The sequence below is a fragment of the Xiphophorus couchianus genome, chromosome 18 (genome assembly GCF_001444195.1).
Source record: "Xiphophorus couchianus chromosome 18, X_couchianus-1.0, whole genome shotgun sequence".
NCBI classification, from domain to species: domain Eukaryota; kingdom Metazoa; phylum Chordata; class Actinopteri; order Cyprinodontiformes; family Poeciliidae; genus Xiphophorus; species Xiphophorus couchianus.
In genome coordinates this window covers 5941663-5967993 of record NC_040245.1, presented here as the reverse complement: position 1 = coordinate 5967993, position 26331 = coordinate 5941663, and the positions used below count along the sequence as shown (strand labels likewise).

General features: G+C 36.3%; 1 protein-coding gene across 4 annotated transcripts in view; it reads right to left on the bottom strand.

Annotated features, from left to right (window-relative positions):
- Positions 1 to 940: 940 nt before the first annotated feature.
- The window catches only part of arhgap42b (Rho GTPase activating protein 42b), a 109531-nt gene continuing 84140 nt past the window's right edge, over positions 941 to 26331 (bottom strand). Inside the window, exons 10-25 of one of the 4 annotated variants that reach the window (XM_027999062.1) lie at positions 24664 to 24773; positions 24133 to 24189; positions 20933 to 21011; positions 20628 to 20667; positions 20239 to 20301; positions 18317 to 18391; positions 17791 to 17875; positions 17535 to 17593; positions 16400 to 16505; positions 16139 to 16298; positions 14124 to 14274; positions 13467 to 13871; positions 12059 to 12215; positions 8877 to 8939; positions 8719 to 8798; positions 941 to 4233 (exon numbers count right to left, since the gene is read on the bottom strand). In XM_027999062.1, the coding sequence (XP_027854863.1) occupies positions 4145 to 4233; positions 8719 to 8798; positions 8877 to 8939; positions 12059 to 12215; positions 13467 to 13871; positions 14124 to 14274; positions 16139 to 16298; positions 16400 to 16505; positions 17535 to 17593; positions 17791 to 17875; positions 18317 to 18391; positions 20239 to 20301; positions 20628 to 20667; positions 20933 to 21011; positions 24133 to 24189; positions 24664 to 24773 (1779 nt within the window). In that variant the 3' untranslated portion in view covers positions 941 to 4144. The remainder of the gene's footprint in view (positions 4234 to 8718; positions 8799 to 8876; positions 8940 to 12058; positions 12216 to 13466; positions 13872 to 14123; positions 14275 to 16138; positions 16299 to 16399; positions 16506 to 17534; positions 17594 to 17790; positions 17876 to 18316; positions 18392 to 20238; positions 20302 to 20627; positions 20668 to 20932; positions 21012 to 24132; positions 24190 to 24663; positions 24774 to 26331) is intronic. The other 3 variants (XM_027999063.1, XM_027999064.1, XM_027999065.1) reach the window with 3 other exon arrangements.

Genomic DNA, 26331 nt, shown 5'->3' with positions numbered 1-26331 from the left:
ATGTATTAAAGATTGTGGTTGTTACATGATGAAATCTGAAAACGGTGTAAACAGTTTTGCAAGGCACTGTATCATAAACACAATACAGTGTCTTCCACAAGTATTATTTTTTTTGGTAAAGATGTGTAAAAATAATTTTTTATTTTTAGTCAGTCTTCTGACTAAAACTATAGAGAAGTTCAGTCATATTGCTATTTTCTTTAAGCAATACCTTCAGTTGCCTTACTTTATCTGTTCTCTTGTCTTTCAAATTTTGGAGAGCAACCATACAAAATAGGCCTATTTGTCATTTCATATTTAGAACCCAGGAACACAGGTGGGCCTCAAAGCTAATAAAATAAAACCCAGACACTATAATCATCTTAAAAATATTTTAAAAATGTATACATGAATACATCATTTTAAAAGGAAATGATGTATTTTAATCTACATCATTTTAAAAAGGATGCAAAACACATCATTTTAATGCATTTAAATGATGTACTAAGATTTTTAAAATTAATTTAATCAATGTGCTCAAATTAAATAATAGATTTCCAAAAAAAAAAAAAATCTGTGTGAGATTTCAGTGCTACAATAGATACATTTTAAAGATTTTTACACATCTCCAACAAGGTGAAAATAATTGTGTTAGGTCCTGTAAAGCATCCGTCATTAAATATTTTGTGTATTCTTGTGTATCAAACATTTTCCATTCTGCCACTTTACAGTTTTATCCAAATGCAGCAGCACTCTAGACTAAAAAAAAAGAAACATCTGAAATACTGATATTTTTGTACTGAAGCTGCAGAAAATAGAACAAAATCTTGCCTTCATTGTGCAGAACCACTGCATAGCTTATTGACATGCAAATTCAAATTGGGCAGGCAGAGAAAACTGAAGAGATATCCTACCCATTGTCAAATATTTGCACTCAAAAATAAAACTAAAACAACTTGCGTATGTGCACAAATAACAGCCATTTTTATTTTCAGAACAGAGCACAATTAATCATATTTATCATTTAAAGAATGATGAATGTTTATAGTTTATTCAAGCCAGTGAAGTTCATGAAAAAGTAACATTAGTCAAAAATGTTTCATCAAATTTTTTCACATTAAAAATTTAACTAATCAATCAACACATAATCCCATGTTAACACGGCATTTAGATTTTGGTGGTTGAACAGGTTTAGGTTATCTATCCAACATGTAGATCTCAGTTTCAATATTCCTGCAAAGAAAATTTATTTTCTCCTCATAGATTTCCTCTGTTTTGCTTTATTTGTCAGACGTAAAAGCTTCAGATTATCAAACTAATAATGCAATTTCAGATCAACCTGGAAAAACATTAAAAAGCTGTATTTTATAACAATCTCATTGGTTTTAAGTGGACAAAGATAAAGACTTATATACTCCTATTTGAAAACAGGCAATGCCCCCACCGGCCAAACACTGTGGTGGTAGTGTGATGATCAGGAGATAAAAATTTCACACTACTCTCTGCCTCAGGACTTGGTGGCTTAACTTGATTAAGGAAATCACAAATAATCTGCTCTAACACTGAATGTATTCAAACTAAGTCAATTCTGCAAAGAAGGGAGTCATAATGCTCCAAAGCAATAAAAAAGAATGTCCTGATACTTGATGGCAGTCTTTTTACAACCTGCAGTTGGTAATGGACTGATTTTCACCCAAGGTTGTTTTTTTTTTTCTTAATTAAAAAAATTATTTTTTATTTACCGTTATCTTTATCTGACGTCAAATTTTTATGAGTGACAAAAATGCAAAAAACACAAGAAATTTGTGAGGGGCAAATACTTGCAATACTCTACTTGTTTATCCTTCAGTGAAATATAAACCACATGTATCTGGACAGATGGTTTGGTCATTCACTCTGTATTTGCTGACCTATTTCTTTAGGATAAATTAAATGTTTGCAAGAAATCCTAATAACTGTGTGAAAAAGCGTGCCAATTTTGACATATTCAGGAAATGAGTATCATTTCCGTGACATGCCCTGGCAAATTCATTTACTGTAAGGGAGTAGTAGTCCAGCATTAAGTGTTCAAGGCCACTTCGCATTCTTCGAAGTGTAAATGGAAAAGAACAGCCTGATCCTGGCAGGAGCTAAATGTCAAATATTCTCCCAAATACATTTTGGGAAACCAGAGAAAGTTTAACTTTTTTTTTTTGTTTGTTTGTTTATTTTATTTAATTTTTTTTAAGTTTGTAATACGTAAAGAGCAAAAATGATTGTTTTTCTTTGTTTTTTCTATCTTTTTTTCTGAAACTGTATCACTAAATTTAACTTTGTAGACCATTTTTGATTTTTAGTGTGGGAATGTTGACAAGAGTAAATATGTATTAAATGTCTTCTTTCACACATAACAATGTCACACTTGTGTAGTTGTCATTACTTGTACACCAGTGTACCACTGACCACACAATATACATTTGATGAAATAACTTTTACATACAATGTATATTTGATGTGCCAATATTCTGTAACAGACAGTTACAAGAAGTAAATAATTAATATAATTTTAAAGAAAAAAACAAAACATGAGCAGGTGTTGTACAGTAGCATTTAACTGACGAGGCAACAGCCAGGAACAGTTTCAGTGGGTAAACAATAGTCCAGAGATATTAAGGTGCAAAACCATTGTTGCTTTCTCTACTATATTCTAACAGATCATTTTATTTGAAATCACAGCTTGATCAATCAAAATGTTTGTGACAGATTTGTGATGAAGTGTGGTGAAATGGGTTCATATAGGATACATTTCTGAGAATAAAATAACTAAAAGAGAAATGGATTGTTCTGTGATTCTGTAGGCTAATACTAGAGATCAGTGCCGTCATTTTGTATTAGATTTACATCAGACTTTAATGCCAAGCTGAATTGCTCTGTGGAGCAAACAAATTCATCAAAATTTCATAAAGGGAGGTATAGTATTGTCATTAGTTTGCAAAAGCCTTGACAATAATATCTGCTATAAATGCAAATAATGTTGGCAAACAATAGTCAAAAGATTAGCCACATCTGCATGAATGTCTTAATAATTTTGAGTTTTTAACCGAAAGAAACTTTAAAAAAACAGCAGTTCAATGTCATGAACAAAAAACATGTCTGAAACATTATCATTAGAACAATAAAATAGTTAAAATTAAATATTGGAGGTGAATTTAAAAAAACTTTTTCCAGAAAGATACAAACTTTTTGTGTTGATTTAATTCTTGGGAAGACTCCTAAAACAGCTTAATGTTTGCCTAATGCCTCCCTTATATGTCTCAAAAAAGAGAAGTATAATAAAAAAGAGCTACAATTTAAACTAAATATAATTTAGAACCTCACATTAAAATTCTGGGCACATTTAAGGATTTTTAAGGTCTTAAATTGAGACGGTTACATGTAAGACTTTTCTTGGCTTTAAAAGACCTTTCATAAATCCAGTCTTGCTCTAACTCCTCCAATTGTTCCTGCCATTGCAGGTAAGGAGCTCAGTCTTTGCTGCATCTGATCATGAAACATTTCTCCTGAAGGCATTTGGCTTTTCAATGTAAGCATCTGCAAATTTCACTCTTTAAATGCTTAAATGGGAATGAATGAAGAGTGCTAACATTCAGTTCCTGGACTTTGGCCGTAACTATATTCAATATGTACAACTTTGACTGTATGGATTAAAGAAAATCCACAATAAAGACAAACTTGTGCACTGAGCTCTTGTTTTCAAAATTAATCAAAGAAGTAAAATGGCTTTAGGTTTATTGGGACATATTGAGGAACTGGGACAATCTAAGTAAAAAGGTATTTTACTGTTGCCTTGAATTTTACAGGTAGCAATTTTGGAAATACTTCCAAAGTAGTGCTTTGGCACTCTAAACTTTGCCTTATAAGTTTAATGGCAAAGGTAAAATGTCTTTTTTCTTAACCTGTCCAAACACCTCGTAATTCTCCCTATATTGCATTACCATTTCACTCTGGAAAATCCCCCCAAAAACGATTCAAATATGTCACTCCAAATCCAAAATTAATAAGAGATTTATGTCAAATGATGAGTGTACATAATTCTCTGTCGGGGAACTAGATATTGGGAACTTAACAGTGAGCACAGAGTTCTTTTTCCATTGCTATCATAAAAATATGGCAGGGTTAGCCTCTTTTACAGGTAAACAACATAATTCTCTGGGATTAAACCTGTTTTGCCCTCATATGTTGCTTGGAGCCAGCCTGGTTCGACGGAGGGGTAGACTAAAGGACATCAGAGAGAGAGAGAGAGAAAAAAAAACACTTGTAAGTCTCAGCGAAAGAACAGATTGTTGTATTTTAGTTGTACTAGTTCTACAACAAAATGTAGTGAAAAGCACTGTGAAGATGCAGGGTCAGCCTGCTATTTTCAGTCAGCTGTTGGGTTGTATTTTACAATTTAAACTCAAAGCATCAAATCATCAGCATCAGGAAGATAATTACTGTGGAGAGTAATAAAAAGAATTAAGCTCGCTCGTAAATGATGGAGAGCATTTGTTGACGTTTTTTGCCTTTGGCTGCAGACTCTGCTGGCTGTGTTAACAGGGAACAGGCACCAGAGCCAATCACTAGGTTACAGTGACCTGACTACTCTGCTTATGGGTCAAGCCATCTCTTTATTGGAAAAAAAACATGAAGCAGTAATAAAAATAACATGGTTGTTAAGATTTTCAGCATGGATAGTTTGTGGGGTTGTTGTTATATGAAACCTTTCTTCAAACCTCTACCTAATATACAGGCATATCTCAGTATGCCTGTACACTGAGATATACAGGGTTGCTGTATATCTCAGTGTACAGTATATCTGTATACTGAGGCATATTTAGTTCACGTTTGAACTAAATGTTCACCAAAAGTGAACATTTAGTTTTGATTTATTTAGATGATTACGGCATACAGCATGTCTCGCCAAATTATCATCGACTGTGGAAATCTCACACTGGATCTCAAGTATGTCATATTATGAACCATACCACACAGCAAATAAACCATAAAATCTTACCAAGTATTTTTTTTGACTAGTTCCTAATGCAAATATCTTCAAACACTTGAAACTTTCTTACAAGAAACTTTGCAGCAATATATAAGAACTTGTTTTAAGTAAGTTATTCCTTAATATTGTGGCAGATTTTTGCAATTATAACAAGAAATTTCCCATGTTGTTATAAGTGAAAAAATGCCAGTAAAACTTTTTAACCGATATTCAAGAAGTATTGAATTAAAATAAGCTCCCATGTCATGCTGAAAAGTTACTTGAAAGTTAGTTATTTAAAATGTGCAAAGATATTTGCACTGAAAACTAGACAAAAATTGCTGTTTTGTGTTTTTGCAGTGCACTCTTCTCATGGACAGGGAGCTTTATTTTTGGATGAGATGCAAAACTTTTTATGGTAGACTTTATACCATCAAACAATACACTGCAAAATTATACAATCTTACAAAGTATTTTTGTCAAGTTTCTAGCACAAATATTGTAGTACACTTAAAACAGGGGTCGGCAACCAATGGCTTCGGAGCCACGTGTGGCTCTTTCATCCTTCTGTTGTGGCTCCCAGTGACTTTGGGAAATAGAATATTTTATTAAAATTAAATCATTAAAAAATTATAAATTAAAATCATTTTAAAATAAATTTCTAAATCTGAAGATTATGGTAAACTTGTAACATTAAAACAAAAGTTTTGAACATTTTTAGCACCCAAAATATACGTCATGACCGCTGATGTGCTACAGGCATTCCTGGCGAACCCCACATGTCTGGCACACCGCATTTTTTTAGTGCACTGATTTATTGACTTTTTGATCCTTGCCTGGAAGATACATCATGAATAAATCCAAGAAAAGGAAACATTCTGAAGATGGCAGAACGTTTAATGCTACGTGGACAGATCATTTTGCTTTCACCGCTGATGAAACTGGTTCACCAGTCTGCTTAATATGTGGCGAAAGACTGGCAAACAACAAGAAGTCAAATGTTGAAAGACATTTCAAGAACAAACATTCTGTCTTTGCTAAAAAATATCCCGAGGGAGAGGAGAGAAAAAAGGCCATTTCGGAGCTGATGCGAAAGGCTGAAGCGTACGGAGCCCCCTAGGGGACATGGGGAATTTTTTTCTTTTGCGTTACCTCGCAAAACTGTACTGGTCAGTTATGCAGCATAATTGAATACTGCCAGCCTTTCTTACGGTGGGCGCCGTATTTTCTGCTTTAATGGTTATGTGAGGTTTTTCCATGAATGTTAGTATCTTTTTGTGAAATATCTGAAGTTTTATATCTTTCTTTAGGATAGAAAGGCGCCACAAACCTACGATATAAACAGAAACCTTCCGTAAGTAGGAAAGAAATAAAAATACATTATAATTTGGACTATTTCTGAGTTATTATCGCGGGAAATAAATCATCTGACAGTTTTGATTGTGTCTCTGTTGTGTTCGTAGTCTGAATGGTTTAAAGGGCTTTCAGTGCCGCTCCATCTTCGCCTTAACAGACATAAACATACAGTAAAAAATAAATCGATTTTCAATCAGTGTTTTGCAGCAAACAGTTAATAATAATAAACAAGTTTTCACTGAGGCTCTGTAAGAGCCATATGAATGAAATAAGTAATTATTGATATGACAGGAGCAGGAGGCTTTGACACTTAGGTGTGTCGACGTGGGAGTGACGTCACCAGGTATAAATAGGAAGGATTCGGAAGTGGTGAGCGGGGCGGTCAGTCCTTGCAAAGTTTGGAGCATGATGATCAAAATGGAATAAATCGATAATTGTGACAGAACAAAGAAGAAGTTTGGAGTTGATTGATACACGGACAGATGAGTTTCCCCGAGTTAACCCAGTGCGGCCCTTTACCATCATTAGTTTGTCGTGTTTTTAATAAAAATAATAACTTGTTAATAGTAAAAACTGTTTGGTGCAAAACACTGATTGAAAATCGATTTATTTTTTACTGTGTTTATGTCTGTTAAGGCTAAGATGGAACTGAAACAGCTCTTTAAACCATTCAGACTAGGAACACAACAGAGACACAATCAAAACTGTCAGATGATTTATTACCCACGATAATAACTCATAAATAGTCCAAATTATAATGTATTCTTATTTCTTTCCTACTTACGGAAGGTTTCTGTTTATATCGTAGGTTTGTGGTGCCAATTTCTATCCTAAAGAAAGATATAAAACTTCAGATATTTCACAAAAAGATACTAACATTCATGGAAAAACCTCACATAACCATTAAAGCAGAAAATACGGCGCCCACCTAAGAAAGGCTGGCAGTATTCAATTATGCTGCATAACTGACCAGTACAGTATTGCAAGGTAACGCAAAAGAAAAAAATTCCCCATGTCCCCTATAGGGCTCCGTACCGTACTATGGGACACAGAAGCAGACTGCGCATTTTTTGGTTTGCTTGGTTCGTTCAGTGCCGGTGGATAATATTTGGATAAGTTTTGATTTTTATCTCCTGAATAAGAGGAGGACAGGTGACTGCATTCTATTTCTATTTTTCCTTCAGTGTGGGTTGGTAAGTTTCAATTTTTATTTCTTAAATACAAAGACCCAAATAGACAGAGGGTATTTTGTTTGAAATTGAGCATCAACAAAGTGTAAAATGCATTTTGTTACATGCAGAAATAAAATTTTGTGTTCTCTGCAGCAGTTCGTTGATTTCATAATCGCAACATAGTGTCGATTTTTGTACATAGCATAGACTATATGTAGGTTATATATAGGCTATATGACGTCAAAATGGGTTGTGGCTCCAAGTGCTTTCTTTTTATTGGGAGGCGGTCCCAAATGGCTCTTTGAGTAGAAAAGGTTGCCGACCCCTGACTTAAAATAATGACTTACAAGTTACTATTTTTTACTAAAAACAGCCCTAGCTTCACTAGCAGATCTTTTCACTTATAATATGGGAAAATGTCTTATTATAAGTGAAAAAATCAGCCAGCGGAGCTAGGACTTTAAAATAAAATCAATATTATGGAATTATTGAGCTAAAATAATCTCCTATATCTTGCTGAAAAGTTACTTATTAGTTAGTTTTGTCTTGTTTCAACTGTACTAAGATATTTGCATCAGAAACTAGACAAAATAAATACTTTGTAACATTTTGCAGTTTTACAGTGCAGTCCAATCGTCTTTCTCTTTAGCAACTCTTATAGTCATATTTGGTGTAGGACTGGCTTAACAAAAGGAATGCAACCATCCACTGGATCCACAGTCCATGCTTCCTAAATCTGCTTATTGCCTGTGTACTTTTTAAAATCGTGTTTTTCTTCTGCTTAACTTTAATTGGCTGTGCTTGCAAATGGTAATCTGTGAATTCCCAGCAACTTTAGGAATGTCCTTTTGCAGGTTACTGGTGATCAGTATAGTCAGCAATTTTCTCCAGATTGTTAAAGCCAAAATGTGGTCATAGCACAACATTTCTGTATTAAAAATTAAGAATTTTTTTTCTTTGATTTGGTGAAGTATTCCACTTTTATTTTTATAATATCTTTTATGTGTTTGCTTGCTTTATTATGTTGATGTTTTTGATGTGATGTCTGCTCAGCACTTTGGTCAGTTTTGTAGTTTTAAAAGTACTTTTAAATAAAGTTGGCTTGAATTTTCTGACATACAGCCATCAATATAAGCAGAAATAAATGCTTGAAATATATCTGTGTGTGAGTGTCACTTTTTGACATAAAAAAAGTTTCTGTTTTCATACCATTTGAGAAGTGCGCCCCCTGAGGAAAGCTGAGCTCATTGCTGTGCTCTGCCTCACAGGAATACATGGCCTTGGCGTCTCTATAAAGTTGAGAAAAAATAGATAAAGTTGCAGTGAATCTGAACGAGTAACATGTTGTAGATTGTGTTATGTTTTACCTTCCTATAGGGACAGATTGTGAAGAAGAGGGATTTTCAAAAAACAGCGCTCTGGCAGCAACCCTAAAAAGGAATAGAAATAAGATACAACCATAAAAGAAAGATTGACAATTTTTGTTTTTGACCAAATCACATCTGTTTAGTTGGTTTGACCAGCATTTCGCATTGTTTAGAGCGACACGAAAGGCAAAAACTACATATAAGGGGAGGCTTCCTTCCTCTAGGCAGACTGAGCTTCGTCATGGCGCAGAATCGAGGTGAAGCACGCAACACAGACGCACATGAACCAAGAGCACGCCAATCGTAGGAGTCAAGGTCATGTGCAGAGCTTAAGGGGCAGCCTGGGTGGGTGCTGAACAGGGAAAGACTACTTTCAAGACCGAGTGACTGGTTCCTCAGACACGACAAGTCAAACAATCTGTTTGTCCCAGGAGAACGAGCACAGACTGCTGCTGGGTCACATCAACCCTAGAGCAGGCAGAATGCAATTAAAGGCAGCCCTCCCACCAGAGCACAGAAGACATAAATCTCCAAACATGCACTCATTTGATTTTAGAAACCTCTCAATGCTCGTAAACCAAGGAGGGAGGAGACAGACAACTCAGAGGGAGGAAGGAAAGAGGGCGGAAAGAATTGCTGCAAAGCTATTGTGCTCCAGTCTTACCGGGTTATTGCAGATTTGTGGTGCCGTTTTGCCTTGTAAATATTCAGAGCCCCGAAATGACAGCTCTAGAACATTTTTACATTATGTCACAAAGCAAACTTAAACTTCAATACACGTTTTTTTAACTGTAATCAGGGCTACACAAAATTGTGCATAATTATGAAAATTTAAAAAATACGATTTTGATTTATTTTTTCTTTTATAAAAATATGAATAGTGTGGGATGCATCTAGTGACTGAAACTGTTGCCAAATATTTTTGGGGGGCAAAATTGCTAACCTTAATTCAAATCTGAATGAATGTCAATTTTCTTGCCACAGGGTATCAGTTTGGATTCAGGTCTGCAGTTTGTTGTAATGTAAGGCATTCCACTGCAATGTATGTTTATGATCGTTGACCTGCCAAAAAGTTCATCCCAGTCTCAAGTCCTTTACAGCCCCTTTCTGGCTTCCTTCTTTGGGTTCTTGATTTGTGATTTTTGTTATGGGTTAAAATAGTTTTAGTGATATTGGCTCTTCCTGGTATGTCTGTTTTCATAGTTTACTCATGCGTTCCCCTTTCTGAATAGTTTCTCTTGATTATTCCTGTAAGTGGGTTAGTTTATTCCCTTTCTGTTTTATTTGGGCAAGTGTTAGCACATTCTGTTCAGTTCCTTTCACTCCTTTCCAGTCAGATTCAGTCATGTCGATTTTTGTCTAGTTTCATAGTTTTTTCTAACATTTTGATTTTTTTCTTTTTTACAATACTCTCATGTTGCTCTGGTGTTTTGATTTTTCCATTCTCATTAGTTCATTCCTACTATTTAGATTTGCTGTTCAGTTTACTGTCTAGTAGGTGTTACATATTTCCTTATGTTTGCTGCACTTGTGTATTTGTGTTAGTTTTCTTCTTTTACTTTTTTTTTTTACAATTTTTTTATTTTTTCCTCCGAAGAGTTTTTTTTGCGGCGCTAGTGGCTAGTAATTTTTCTACAGTAGGCAGACAGGAAGGAGGGTGAGGAGAGGAAGACATGCGGCAAAGGTCGTCTGGACCGGGAGTCGAACCCGCAGCGTCGAGGACCAAGGCCTCCAAACGTGGGGCGTGCTAACCCCCTGCGCCACCACAGCACGCCCCTCTTCTTTTACTTTTAGGGATGTTTATCCTTTTGGCTTCAGTTCCTATTTTGTCTCAGTTCAGTTTCTACTTCCCTATGACCTAGCCCACTGAACTCAGCTGTGTTACCTCGTCTCAACAACATCTTTCAAAAAGACAACAGCCTTTGAAAATATTCTCCCATCTGAATAGTGGATCTGTGCACTTCCTGTCAAATTCCCATGAGCCTTTTCATTGCTTCTCTGATTAATCCTGAGTATTAATGTGTGATTTACCATAATAATTATAAATTATTGATGATGTTTCCCAAACCTCAAAGTTGACAGTATGTTTAAGATTGTTACTTTTGCTGTTCTGGTTATTATATCCACTGTTGATTTCACAGGTTCTTGGAAATCTATAAAACTATTATTAGCAGCAGTTATTGCGTGCTGTTTAGCTGTACAGTTGCACTACTTAATGTAACTGTGCGGAAGTAGCCTATTAGATAACAGATGAGTGTTATTTTTCAGAGCAGTATTTGTGTTTGTGGGGCTCTGACTGTCTACAGACGTCATAATGAAAACCACAAACTATCATGATAAAACATTAAGCTCATATCTTCAAGTCCTAGTTTTCAGTTGTGCCATAATAACAGATTGAGCAGACCTCTGGGAAATGTTCGAAGCTTGGAATATTGTTTTGTAAATAAATCCTAATCTAAACTTCTTCACCACTTATTTCCAACTTATCTGCTGTGTTCCTTCTTCTTCATTTTCTTGTTTCTTCACTAATGTTCTAAAAAAACCACCGAGACCTTCACAGAACAGCTGAGAGTAAATCAAAAAGAGGAACTGTTCATTAAGTAAGTGACTTCTGGGGGCAAAAGATTGTATCAGATTTTTTAGGGGTAACAGAGTAAAGGGGGCACTTTTAAGATTTTAACACTTACTGATCTGGTGTGAATTTTTTTGCTAAAACTTTTGAAAGTCCTTCATCATTTACTCCCTTCTGCATAAAAATTAAGCTTGTAGTTGTAATGTAATAAGATGCCAAAAAGTTCAAGGGTTATGAAGACTTTTGCAAAACAATATAAGCATCTAGTATAATAATATTGATTTAAGAAATAAGGGTATTACTGTTTGTGTTCTGTTGGATAATTGATAAACCATTTTGTCCGTTGAATATCTCTTGCAGCTCAGATAAAAGTTTGAAATCACTTGCCGACTCAGAAGAACACCAAGAAACTAGATATACAACCAAAACAATTAAATAGATCAAAGTACTGAACTGTTCCAGCTAGTTTATCATTTCAGTGCACAGGAATAGATAAAAGACAGATAAAATTTCATGGGTAAAGCTATTTTTGACAGAACCTGTTAATGAAATATATATATATATATATATATATACATATATATATATATATATATAAAAATCTCATTACACTGAGCCTGGCCTCTGGTAGCCGTTGTTCACCGACGCGTCTATCCTGCGGCGGATCATTTGCTTCGGTGGAAGGTTGGGGTGATCACCAGGCTTTAAGCTCTCTTTGGTCTCCAGTGTTGATAAACTTTGGACAGAACCAGAACAACTCCGCTGGCCTTGAGAGTCAGAGACACACAATAACAGATTATAATTGACTCAAAGACACAAAATGTGACGATAAAGCAGCCGGGAGCAATAACTCAGGAAATGAGACGCTTTTAACTCTGCAATTTAATTTGCCAAGTTTATGTCAAGAGGTGTAGGTAAACCAAATGTTTACATATTTGTGAAAAAAAGAGATTATTTTTAGCTCTATTCAAATCAGAATCAGTATATACCTTTATACTGCAGAATATACCTTTATACTGCATAACCTTGGGCATTCCTCCCGACAGACCTAATTTACACTACAAAAACACAAACATATTTTTGGTCTAGTTCTTAGTGCAAATGTCTTGGTAGGCTTGAAATGATAGCCAAACACATAAATTCTAATATTATCAAAGAACAGAATATCTCTCTAAAAATGAAGGTATTTGTTCAGGAATGCATTTAAAAAGTGTAAGCCATGTTTTTCTAAGCTTCTTTTCGAATAATGGCTTCTTCCAACATGACTGACTTTTCAGACTACGTTGATACAGAACTTGTTTCACTGTGTGCAACAACATCTACTGATTTTATTATTGGGCTCATACAACCAGAAGTGAATTGCATTGTTTATCATTTATCACCATGAATTTCTTATGATAATTTTGATTAGTTCTTGTCATGCTCATTTCCAGTTAATGATGTTTAAAACTCCCAAAAAACTATCTGTTGTTGGGATTGTTGGTTTTACTAGGGTCTCCACTGTTTGTTCAATGAAAGTATCAATAAATATCAATAAATTTGATTAAATGCAGTTTGTGCGTGCATCTTAGTGATATAGTATCACATTTCCTTATGTGATTGGTGTCCTAAACAAGCACAGTACAAATGGGGATGTTTTTTATTTTTAAAGATCTGTGTTTGTGGGGCCATGCATTCACAACTATCCAGTTACCAAAAAAAGTAATGAATAGCAGTCATCACTTTTATCATTATTGTAACAATACCACAAAATAATATTTGTAAATGTCCATAACTCCCACCATACACATACATTTTAAATGTGCAGTGGAAAAACAAAGTTTATGTCTAAAAAAACAATACTTTTACATTTCTGAGTTTAACAGAAGCATTAAAATATCCCATAAGAATAAACTATTTTTTCTAGCTTTTTCAGAAAATGAATGTCAAACAATAAGAAGAAAGCTATGTAAGGTGGATGCAAACATCTTTTTGATCCGCTCTGTCACACTAACCCTGACGTCCGATAATTATCCTACCGTCTGATCCTGGCAGTGATTTCAGTGAGGGAGAAACGGAGCGACTCGGCAGCGCCGGCTTGAGGTCAGAGCGGCAGTGGGGGGCTTTTTTGGGTGCGGGAGACAGTCGAGGTGTTGTGCTGACTGAGGACAGGCTGAAAGTGTCCTCAGACTCCCCATCTGTTCGACCTCCCTCCTCCCTGGAGCTGGACTCGGGGCTGCTGACGCACGCCGCGTTCCCGGGGCCGTACGAGAGCTGCGACGGGGTCTGGCGGAGGAGGTCCGACCTGCCGAGGCATCTTCCTGCTCCAGAGGAAGCGGTTTTGGAGGAGGTGTTTTGCTCTGAGGAGTGGGATGACAGAGACTCCATGCTGCCCATAGGAGTGCTGCTTGGACTGCTGCTCAAGGTGTCGCCTATGCAGGGACCAGAAAGCAGGCGAACAGGGCCCTCATAAAAAAACCTGCTGCGATACTACAATTTAATACTCCACTTTTGATTTAAGATCGGCCAGATATATTTTACCATAAGGAATACTTTAATTTCACATAATTAATTCCTTAAGTAATTATTCAAAACCTGTGCATATGTTTGAGGGAAATTAAAGCCCACTGACAGGTTTTGGCCTATGTGCTGTGTGAGAACCTGCAGTGATAAGTAATCACCTTGTTGGTACTCACTTTCTGCGTCTGCCAGGCACAGTGTTGGGGTGTAAAGACTGCGCGGCTTGCGGGGCCCCTTGGACAGACAGATGGCTCTGCTCCTGCGGGAACCGGTCCAGCTCTGCGGCTGTGGCAGAGGCACGTTGGGATCCGGAGGCTGGTGAAAGATCTGAAGATCCAGAACAGAGCACTGACTCTTAAAAAAATCTATACAACATTTATATTGATTAACAGGTGAAAAGCTAACTTCAAATATGTGACATTATTAGCCTCCCTGGTGAAAAAAAATAGTTTAATATTTTATTGGAGGAACATAATTTCATACTAAAAATGTAAAATCAAACTTTTTATTTGTTAGGAAACCCTCCTACTTCAGAAACGAAGTACATTATTGCTGTACTTCGTTTCTGAAGTACAGCAATAATGTTCGTGGGTCAATTTGACCTGGGGAGTGTTTAATCATGCAATAGTGTCAGAATCCAAAAAATTCCTCCAAAACATTTTTGTATCTGATTATTAACTCCAATACTAACCATTTCAATCAATATTTGTGCAATGATGTTTTTTTATTTCTCACAAATTAAGGATCAATAGTGACAACTTATTCATTTAAAAAATGGAATTTACATTTTTTTATGTCCACTGAAAAAACCCTAGACACAAAAAACAATAATTTCCTTGAAATTGATCTTTTGTCATTTTTTTATATTACATTTAGATTTTTTTTCAATGGTTGAGCTTTATAATTGAACTTGAGACACACATACTGTTCAGGGTCAAATTGACCCGCTGATTAAAATCAAGACAAATGAGTCATGTAGAGAGTATTTATGTTTTCCTCCACTTCTGCTGAGTGTCCACTCAGTGTGGGTGGAGTTTGCCATCGGAACAGAAAAGGTTCCAGTCAAAAGTGTCGTGAACACCTGCTTTCTTGCAGTTTCCTAGAGAAATATGGAGAATAGTGAGAAAGTGGGCTTGTGTGCGTGTGCATGTAGGGGTGTGTGTTTGTGTGTGAGGAGTGAAATATGGTTCATAACTGTAAGGAAACGGATAGAATTGGACATTTTTAAAAATCTTTTTTACCCTTCAACTTGACTGATGGGTCAAATTGACCAGAACAGTATCTATGTAATATGTAGATACACGGGGGGTTACAAATGTGTAAAATGAATAAATTTTCAATTTATATGTAGAGTGCACCCGTTAAGACAAATAGAACAAGTTTCATGCATAAAAAACAAACTTCCAACTATTTAAAAAAAATTTTAACTTTAAAACGGGTCAATTTGACCCGCAACATAACAGGAGGGTTAAGAAAACAACAGCTGTTAACTAAGTCAGTTGCTGTGATTCCTGATAGAAGCACTTCTGTAAACTAAATACAACTGAAACATTATCTCAAAATATGCTTCGGTTCGTGTGAGAGTATGCTACTGTTTTATTTGGTAATCCATATTTCCTGATTTCCTTGGGTTTAGCTACATTTGTCCATTGTACTCTTCAGAAATGGAAATACATCATAACACCAAAGTTCAGTACAGTAAAGATGAGTTTGGTGTGAATATAACATGGCCTATTTTTCTTAGTCACTGTTCAAAACAAGAAAGATAATAGAACATGCTTTCAGATGTGTGTTGATCTTCATTAGTGAGGAAATAACTTCCTGTTTCCGTGATGTATAAATATAATAGTAAGGTTCAATACTTTTAGCAGAGTTCAAAATGCAAAGACAAAAGTACATCCCTGTCAAGTAAGTTGATCTCCATACTGTAAATCAGGAGATATCTGAGTAAGACATGATGATTCCAAGATGCCACCAAACTGTAGCATAGAGTGGCATCTTGGAGTCACCATAGCAACTGTTATTTACCAGGGAGTCTCAATGATTGGGAAGGGTGCTGTATAGGGTTTATAGTAAATAGAAAAGTCTTAGTCACATATATGAAAACATTTTTTTTTTCTTAACCATTGCTTTTAAAGTATTAACTAGGTGGATTTCTGTTTGAAGTAAAAAAAAAAAAAACAACTCTCACCTTCTTGAAGTTCTCGATCAATATTTCCACCACGATGTTCTGAAACTTTATGTTCATCATAGCAGCCACCGTCTCCTCCTGCGACCGCATCAGCGTCGGCCCGAAGATAACACCCAGGTTGGACACCGTCATCAAGTTGGACTGGTTTTGTGCAGAAACTCTGCATGACGATGTGAAGATAGTTTAATTAGTTTTATATTTTCATTTCTTCTCTCAAAAGGTCACATTTTTGTGTAATTGCTTCATTACAGAAACACCTACATGACAAGGTGTTTTATTAGTAACTCCAGCATTTCCCTGTTCCTCTCAGGTAGCTTATGAACCAAAGCATGAACAGCACACACTCTGTAGTTTTGATCATCAGACTCTGAGAAATAACAAAAATGTGTAGAATCAGCACACAATAACATCAGAAACCTTTCCAAAAGTCTGTCAGTTATCCAGTATTTCCCTTATTTATTTTTGGCTATTATTTAATACTCCTGTATTTAATCTCATTGACCAAGTTAAGGATTCTTCTATACTTTAAATATCTTTTTTTGATAATTCAGACTTGCAGAATGATCAAAATCACAGCATGGAACTGCCTCTGAGCTAAAAAGGGGGGGGAGGTTTAAATGTTTAAGTTTTTCTTCGTTCTTGCCAAAATCAGAATATTAAAGTAATGCCTGAGAGGGGAACTTTTTCTGCTCCGTCTTTTATGACATATGCAATATTAATATCAGTTCAAATGGAATATTTATAGTCATAAATGCTACAAGCTTGTATTCCTCCCTAAACATTTTTATTTCTGTAAACAACATGCAAGTGATTGAAGAATGCCTACAGTATGGGATGAAAAAAGCTGTGGAATACAATAAAGTGTAAAGAAGGGCCTTTATTCGTAAGGGGTCAAATTATTATTGAGTTGACAAAATTTCAGAAAGTTCATGTTACTTTACTGTTAAATAAAAAATATAGCCAAAGGTGCTTGTCAATTGCAAACAAATTAGATAAAAAAGGATTTGCTTCTCATTAATTTTTCAAAACCTTTGAAAAATTAATACTAAAAATGTATTATGTACAAACAGACTATTGTTGCACAAACAGACTGAATGTTATTTTTTTTCTGCCTTGAGAAATCTTCTGATTGGTCGACTGGAGCCAATCAAACGCTGCTGCAGCACATTGTTAAAAAGGCTCTTATTTTGCTGTAGACATAGATCTGATGTCTACAGCAGACATCAGATCTTTAAACATGGATACTAAGAAACACTAAGCTGGATTTTCCTAAAATCTGTCTGTGTGCGAGTATGCTACTGTATCCTTGCACACAGTATCATTTCTTATGATCTTAAGATCTTAAGGGTGTAGAAACCTTTAGCGGTGTACATAACCCAACCTTTTCGGAACTTACTGACTGCCATGATGAAATCTTTGTGCAGCTTGAAAGTCATGAGAGGCTCAGAGAGGCACCTGATGGGGGAGGAAAACAAAGTCCAGTTATAATTTACTGTTATTTTGTGAGACAGGACCTCTGAATGCAGCACCTTCCTGTGTGAGTCAGCGATAGCTCTGAATGCATGGCTAACAGCAGGGTGCTTTCAGAGTCATAATGGAGGCAGTGATTTCTCTTGACAGTTAAGGACATGCAGCTGGTGAGGCGAGCTGACCTGAGGTAATTCTTCAGACCACTGGTGATGGTTTTGTTGTCCCACATCTCAGGATCCAGCTCCATATCCACAGGTGCTTTGGAAGCTGATAAAAATGAGCTTTATTTTTATTTTGTTTTTTAGCTCCAACACAGTGATTATTTTCCAATCTGCCAGCATGAAACCAAGAAGATCTGACATCTGAGTCTGATGTTTAAGAGGGTATTAAAAATAGCGACTGTCTCCTTGGATAAAAAGATGCAAGAGGAAAACCTAAAGCACACATGTGCAGCCCTGCTCTAAAGCTCGAGCTATAGAGGGATTTTGGTGACATTTTCTGTTCAAGTATGTAAAATGTGTGTAAACAGGATTACCTCGGGTAATTTAATGAGGTAGGGGCAAAATAGAATGAGCCCAGATGGCGGTTACACAGTCTGACCACAGAGAGGAGCTCTTTCCTCACTCTGAAAGACTACATCATGTTTGCAAAGGCACTAAACTCACAGTGATTAATTTACAATTTTAACTAAAAGATTAAACTACTTACAAAAAACTGTGCTCATCAGCCTCTGTACTTTGGAGTTTACCCCTCCAATTCTATACAGCCCCAATGTATGGATGCCTAGGTGGAAATGGAAAAAAGAAATGATTAATTCATTGAAATAAACAAACTGTGCTTTGTAAAAGTATTCCTTTGGTTAAATGTCAAATCTGTTTAATTGGGATAAACCAATATTAAGTTTATGTGACGTGTATGTAAAATAATAAATTCTATTCCAAAATCCAAAAATCTGAAAAGTGTGGTGCGCATTTGCATTGACCTCCACTGGTTCAATTTTCCGTAAAACCACATCTAGTAAGTGTCTTTGTACATTTTTTTTCATTCTTATTTGCAGACTAGCTGAGGCACACTCAGATCGGATGCAGATGAGAGCATCTATGAAAATCACGTTTCAAACTTCATGACTTATTCACAATTTTTCTGGACATGGTTCATTCTCTCACATGAATATTCTTGGCTCTAAACCATTCTTGTTGTATGTATGGCTTTATATTTAGTGTTGTTCTGCTGGACAGTGAACCTCTGCTTCTAACTCAAGGCTTTTGTAGCCTCTAACAGTGCTGCCTTGTATTTTCCCCACCATCAACTATGACCATCTGCCCTTTCTCTGTGGAAGAAAATAATCCCCACAGCTTGATGTTTCCACCACTATGTGGAACTGTAGGGAAGGTGTGTTCAGGGGTGATGTAAAGTCAGAGTTCTTCTCCAGATCTGGCCAAAATGTTACATTTTGCTCTGTCTCCCCAAAGGAATCTTGCTCCATAACACATGTATAGGAAGCCTTCTTTGATGTGTCCTCCAAGTCTTTGGAGGCAAACTGGAAATGAGACATCTTATTGATTTCATTAAGCAATAGTTTCCTCCTTGCCAGTCTTCCATAAAAGCAGATTGTGGATTGCACAACTAACAGTTATACTGTTAGAAGAGTTCCCTCACCACCAGCTGTGGATCTCTGCAGCTTGTCCAGAGTTACCATAGACGTTGTGGTTGTTTTTATCATTAATGCTCTTCTCACAGTTTGACTGGACAACCATGTCTTTTGAAGCCTGCATTTGGGTTGTAATATTTCTATTTTTGGATGAAAAATTAAACAGTGTTCTGTATGATGCTCAATCCAATAAGGGGTGTCTTTTGTAAAGTCAAAAAGTAACAGTATAAATTTGAGTTATTGATTCATTTATAAATGTCACAGTTTAAAACATTGATATTTAATAATTCGCAAGCTAAATATAGATTCTAAAAATAAATATCTACCTAGCAAACTAAATAAATGGCTCAGAGCTGAATAATCAGTATGAGGCTACATATTTATTTTGCCAGCTAAATATTTGGCTTCAAACTAAATATTTAGTTCGTAACCAAATGTTTAGTTGGAGACTAAAATAAGACTAAATGTTTAGCTTGGTAAATAAGTATTTATTTTGATGCTAAACATTTAACTGGCAAACAAACCTTCAGCTTCTCACTAAACATTTAGCATCCTAGCGAAATATTTAGCTCACGTCTAAGTATTTAGTTCAAAATAAGTATTTAGCTTGCTAACTAAACATTTAGCTTGGCAATAAATGTTTAGCTTGTTAATTAAATATTTAGTTTGGAGCTAGAAAGTTAGCTTGGAAATTAAATATCTACCTTGATTCTTAAATATTTAGTTGGGAACATTTATAAATCAATGAATAACATGGAGAAAATATACTACTTTGTGTTGTCTTCTGGCATAAAGGTGCAACAAAACACTCTTTGTGTTTGTAACATTACAAAATCTGAAAAATTGCTAATTGTAATTGTGGATGGCATGCCATTTCACTATATTAGAATGAATATTAATGAACAAAGTCAATTAATCAGGACCAAGTAGTGTTCAAGTAATTTGTCACATGAAAGCCGGGGGGATTTAAATGCCTCACCTCTTGTCTCGACCAGGTCAACACATTTCCTCACGAAGTTAAAACCTGCCTCGTTAAGATACGCTGGAACATACCACAAAAAAGGGGTTTGACATGTCAATTAGTGGCTGGGTTAACTACATATCACATAGGAATGATCAGCCTTCCCTTATGCCTTGGCTCAAACTAACACGATTAATAAGATACAGCTTCTGTGCTGGAAGGCTCTGCTGTGTCAGCTGAGTGGGCGAATACCGAATAACTGTGTTAATGAGCAGATATAGCTATAAGTAAAAAAGAAACCTACTTGTTTATTTATGCATGGTGACTCTATTAAGTTATTATCAAGCATGAATATATGTAGTTTAATGATGAAAAGGGTTTGGAAAGATGAAAAAAACCACACTTACTTTCCTCTTTTTTGCTTAGTATGGCTGGCAGGTTGTAAATCTACAGAAAGTTTGGAAGAAAGTCATTACTTCACTGCTTTAACATGTAAAAAAATATAAAAAATGACCCAGATATGTTCCAGTGCCCCAAAGCTTATAAGCTCTCTGTGAAATTCTTTTGCATTTCAAGCCACCAGAAGAGGGCGCTGCAGACAAATCTGTCGGTAAGACAACTGACTGATCAGACAAAACAATTAAACACTGAAGCCAAACAAATAGCATGAACAGAATAAATATTTTACAGAAGAACTGACAGAGATCCTCACCGGCTCCTTGCCATCCATGGCCTCCAGCCACAGTCTTCTGTTGGACTCTGACAGCGCCTGCAGTGTCATTACGCCATGCCTGGAAGGTTTTAGGAGAAAAGCTGGTCTCAGTATGATCTCATTGCTGTGGGGCCCTTGGACGGACCGTGTTTACACTGGCTGATTCATCTATAAAAGGACTACTGCTACTAAAATAGCTCGTGTGCGAATGCTTGACTTCAAACTGTGTCCTCACTTGGCTCTGCGCTTCACAATCCAATCCCAGCTAAAAGCCGCTTGTCTTTAAGTTAGAGTGATGCACATTTTGCACCTAACATGCGTGTGCAAAAAGCTGTTGGCACCCCTGGGAAAGATACGTAAAATGGGAAAATATCCAGTCAACCTATACTTGCGTACATCCAGTCAGTAAAAAATAATTTTTTTAAATTTTTCTGGCAATTTACTAAATATTTATTTGAGTTATACTTTATAGGAGTTTATATGTAACTCAATAGTTTATCTTTCCCTGGAATATGTGTATGTGTCTTCTACTGCACATGGGAAAGACAGGTGTACATAATGCCAAAGTAAGGCTGGAGTCTTTATAAAAGAGAAAATGACTACAATGACTACGAATCCTTTTTAAACTTTCCCGTCGCTACAGGGCTTTAAATAAAAAGTATCAAACAACTGCATGGAGCTGTGAAAAAATGAGGATGAAGACCACAAGTTATAGAACTACAGCACAGAGTGGCATCTTGGACTCATCATGTTGCCACACATGCCATATCGTATATGCCACTGTAAAATAAAATGAATCTCTTTTTCTGCTAGTGTCACGAAGGTAAACATTTCGACTGCTGATATTTACCAAGAACTTCCTTTGTAGCCTGTCGAAACTACTTTGGGTAGATTCAACAGGAAGCAAATAATGAAAAACAAAAACCTGCCTGCTGTAAAGTATATTAGATGATCTGAATGTTTCTTTTCTTCCAAAGATTAAATACACTCAAATAAAAGTGAGAAATGATGTTGTGGCAACAAAAGGCGAGTTCGTTTTAAGGCTGTTTTACACATCTTAACAGGGGTGCCAATAAATTTGTACTATACTATAAAAATCTACAACCACATTATGTGCTGCTGACAGTCTAAAACTCATGCAAGCATTATTTGCTTTTAATTTGAACTGTAGCAGTGGCATAATCAAATGACGCTGGAAAAAACCCACCCAGTAGTGACAGTTAGTACTAGCATGGAGACAAATCTACTTTTACTACAGTGAGGAGGTCATTACTAAGCAGACAGATTTGGATTTGCATTGGTGCAAGAAAGGAAATATTCATATTTGTGACTTTATTGAAACATTTTTTCAATAAAAAAAACAAGCTGTGGGATTTGTATGTTAGAACTGGCTGAGCTTCTGAAAATGTTTGTGTTACAAAATAAATGTATTTGTAATCCTTTTAGCTATTAATTGCACACGATTTCATGAAGATAATATATTTTTGTTCCTTCCTGAACATCTGGGAAAGTATTTTCCTGCTGTGAAAATCCCTATCAATCCCCGGTAATTTGGACAAATAAACCCTTCCAGAATCAGACGGCTGGCTTGATTATGGCCGGGCCATAGGTGTGACAGAGTGCTCGGGATATAACGAGAATAAATGGATGAGCTAAAATCTGACTGGAACTTGGCCTGCATTGTCCTTATGCCTGGGGCCGGCACCTTGGTGCATCGAAGTGTAAGATAAATGAGTTGTCCTGCAAATAAACTGCTCAGCAACACTCACCAAGGGTGAGCAGTGCTGGGCAAGCAGCTGCTGCACATTTACCCACAGAGAAAAGATGAGCAAATTCTATTATCTCAAGTGTGGATCTCCACGATTAGTTCATTTCAAGCCTTCATAACAGACATCTTAGTCATTTAGGGGTGTGTTCTTAAGCAGAGAAGCTTCTCAGTAAGGCTTATTCTCCTCTACAGTAGGTTTTAATGAGAAATGGGATTAGCAATTAGCCTAATAAATACGAATCAATGGCAAATCTTCCGAGAGGGGCAACATAAATATCTTTTTTTTTTTATCAGCGATTAACTTTTCCATTTGTTTCAATTATGTTTTAAGTGGCAAAAGAGCAACAGTGATAATTGGAAATATAATTCTTTACATAAGCTGTATTATTACTGTATTATGCTTTGTAGGTGAATATATGTATGGAAACACAAACCTTTCTCCACAAAATATGTTTCTATTTCATATTAGTTAGGATTACAAAATAATTTATAATTGCTAAACGCCAGAATAATGAGAGAAAAGATTTGATAGAGAATCTTTGATTATACACTTCAAATTCAAAACATGCTTTTGGGGAAGACAAGATGATGTCATTGCAAGATTCTGATAGGTTAAACCATAATATACAAATTAAATGGAGACACACCAGTAGATGTATTTTTAAGTATTTTAAAATATCAGGAACCTTAACTGTGGATCTAAACTCTCTGATTCATTCTTGGTAGCAATTTTCACATTCACCTGTTTAAATGAGTATCATGGGAATGTCCTATCGTTTTACTCAGGAAGGAGACGAGTTCAATTTCTCTGATATGAACACCTTTTGGAGTAAACTGGGATTATCTTGATGATGGCACTTGTCAAATGTAATATTTGTTAATCAAATACCTTGATTTTTGAAGACATTTCCTGTGGTCAGCTGGGATTGCTTTGGATTAAATATTTGGATTAAAAAGGGGGAGGGGAATCTGCAACCTGAGAACATCCCAACTGTGAAGTATGAATGTAGCATCATGTTGAGGGAGTATTATGCTTCAGGAGGTCATACTTCACAAAAAAGATGGTGTCATCAGGAAAGTATATTGGGTAGAAATACTGAAGCAACATGTCAAGATATCAGTGGAAAGGAAGTTATAACTTGGAAACAAATTTTAAGAAAATGAAGGAAGAATTTGAATGACACTTAAATCATCTCTCTCACAATTCTGGCTTTTAGCAAACAAAAGTAGTTATAGTAAATGTACTTGACAAGTAAAGTTTAGTCTGACTTAATGTTAGACAGTAAGAACAAAAGGTATTTATATTTTTATGCAGTATGTAGTTTATAATTATATCTAATGTTTTTAATGGCAAGTGATCAACAGCGGTAATTAGTTTTAAATGAACATGCACACATGCAGCTCACGCATCTTTCCCGTTCAGTTCACATACCGGACTTTACAGAAAAACTGAAGTGGTCTGAAAAGAGTTCCTCGACAGATGTCATTTCTACAGTGACACGAACACAGACAAAAGATGGAACGGGTTCAAAAACACTACAACTACTGATGTCGCAGACATACAAGCAAACAGGAGCTGGGGAGGGGGAGGACATGGAGAACATGCAGGACAATAAGAGTGCTGATGATCTCTGACATGGTTAAAATGAACTCTCTGAAGATGTTAAGACTCAGAACATTCAAAATGTAACATACATTAGATTCAAGACAACACATAATGAGAACAGAACATTCCACATGCAGCTTCAGGATCTTAGGAATTCAAGTGTAACTGGGAAAAAAAAAGGTGCTTTGCCGGTGTGTCTTACATAAATCCTCTGGTATTTCAGTATGTTGGGCAACATTTCGTTCAACATATTAAAAACAAATACCATACAGACTTAGTGATGCAAACAGCATTAAATATCACAGTTTGTTTATCCCCCAAGACTATGCAAGCAACAAAAATTCATGTCTCACGGACCTCTCCACCACTTCGATATCAAAGCAGAAGCGCTTGTCGATGGAGTCTGTTTTCCTCCGAATGCAGGACTTGAGCTTGAAAGTCTCTGGCTGATTCAAGACGAAGCCATTCTAACAGGGACGATACAAACAGATCCACACAAAGAGAAAGGAAAACAACACAACAAAACTCATTGATCTTTCATTACCACAAATAGGAAACAATAGAGATGCAACAGCAAATTGACTGATGACCACAAGCGAGATAGATGTTCCCCTGACTGGTCGGAAATTGAATAATGGATTTGTTTCCTCTATTAGTGACTGTACTATACCTAAATGCTATGTCATGTTAAGAACTACACTCTTCTGTGTGGGAGTTATAACAGAGAAGACAACTTAAAGTTAACACTTTTCAGCATCAGTGAGATGTTTAGTAAGTGAAGTAAGAGCTGAACAGAGATTGTTCTATCTGCCTATTTCCAGTTCAGTTTTCATGTGTTCACCTATTCAGAGACTTTCTGGGCTGTGTAAGTCCAAATTATTTGCGGAATTTGGACTATTTGTGGCTTTCTTCACAGAACATATCTAAAGTATTCAAAAGAAAATGCAATTTGGGAAGCTGAAACGTGTAGGCACAAAGCTTCTTGACAGGATATTGCCTGGCCTTTGCAAACCATCAAGTTAAAACACTGTGCATATTAATGCACAATGAGGTATATTTGGTGTGTGAACTATTAAAATATATACTTTTTAGAGGAGCTATTCTTATGCAGCTATTCTTACAATAACTCTGCTAATTTGGGGCTACACTGTAATTCATTAAAACTACAACAGCAGAGAACTAGACGTTGGTGTGGAGTGTTCATTATATTTTCCATCAATATGTACATTTGCAGGTTTACTTGTTTCAAAACAGAAAAAGTTGAGTGCCAACTCCAGCAGATGACAGGAAGTCTGAATGCCTTAGTTTCTCTGTTTTCTTCCTTCTGTGCTTTCAACTTCAGTCCGTTACAGAGCATGATGGATTTGGAAATGGTGGGAGATGTTTTGAAAATCTTATTGGAATGGACAACTCAGGATTTTTAAAGCTGGGTCCAGCTGAAAGGTTATAAAAAGTTAATATCTTACCTTCATGTTGTCTCCATTCTGTGTAAATACTGATTAGCAGGTCCCAGAGGCTGCAGCTGACAACTAGTCTGACAGAGGCAAAGACCAAAAGCACACTTCGACTGTCTTAAAATAAACCAAGGTTATCTACAGCAGGTTAGATATTAACTGCTTATAACCTTTTCACAGAACCTCACCCAAAGAATGTTGAACTTTTCTTTAAATATAGGGCCTACATTCTCCAAGGAATGCAGAGAGATAACCTAATAAAGGCAGTTTAAAATGCAGTTTTCTCATTATTTTAAAACAGTAAAGCCCTTTTAAGAGTGTATGTTTTCTGACATGGGCTGCCACCTTATCGTGGTGGAGGGGTTTGAGTGCCCCAATGATCCTAGGAGCTATGCTGTCTGGGGCTTCATGCCCCTGGTAGGGTCACCCAAGGCAGACAGGTCCTAGGTGAGGGACCAGACAAAGTGCAGCCCGAAGACCCCAATGATGAAGGAAAACCTTGGACTTGGTGTTCCCTCGCCCGGACGCGGGTCACCGGGGCCCCACTCTGGAGCCAGGCCTGGAGGGGGGG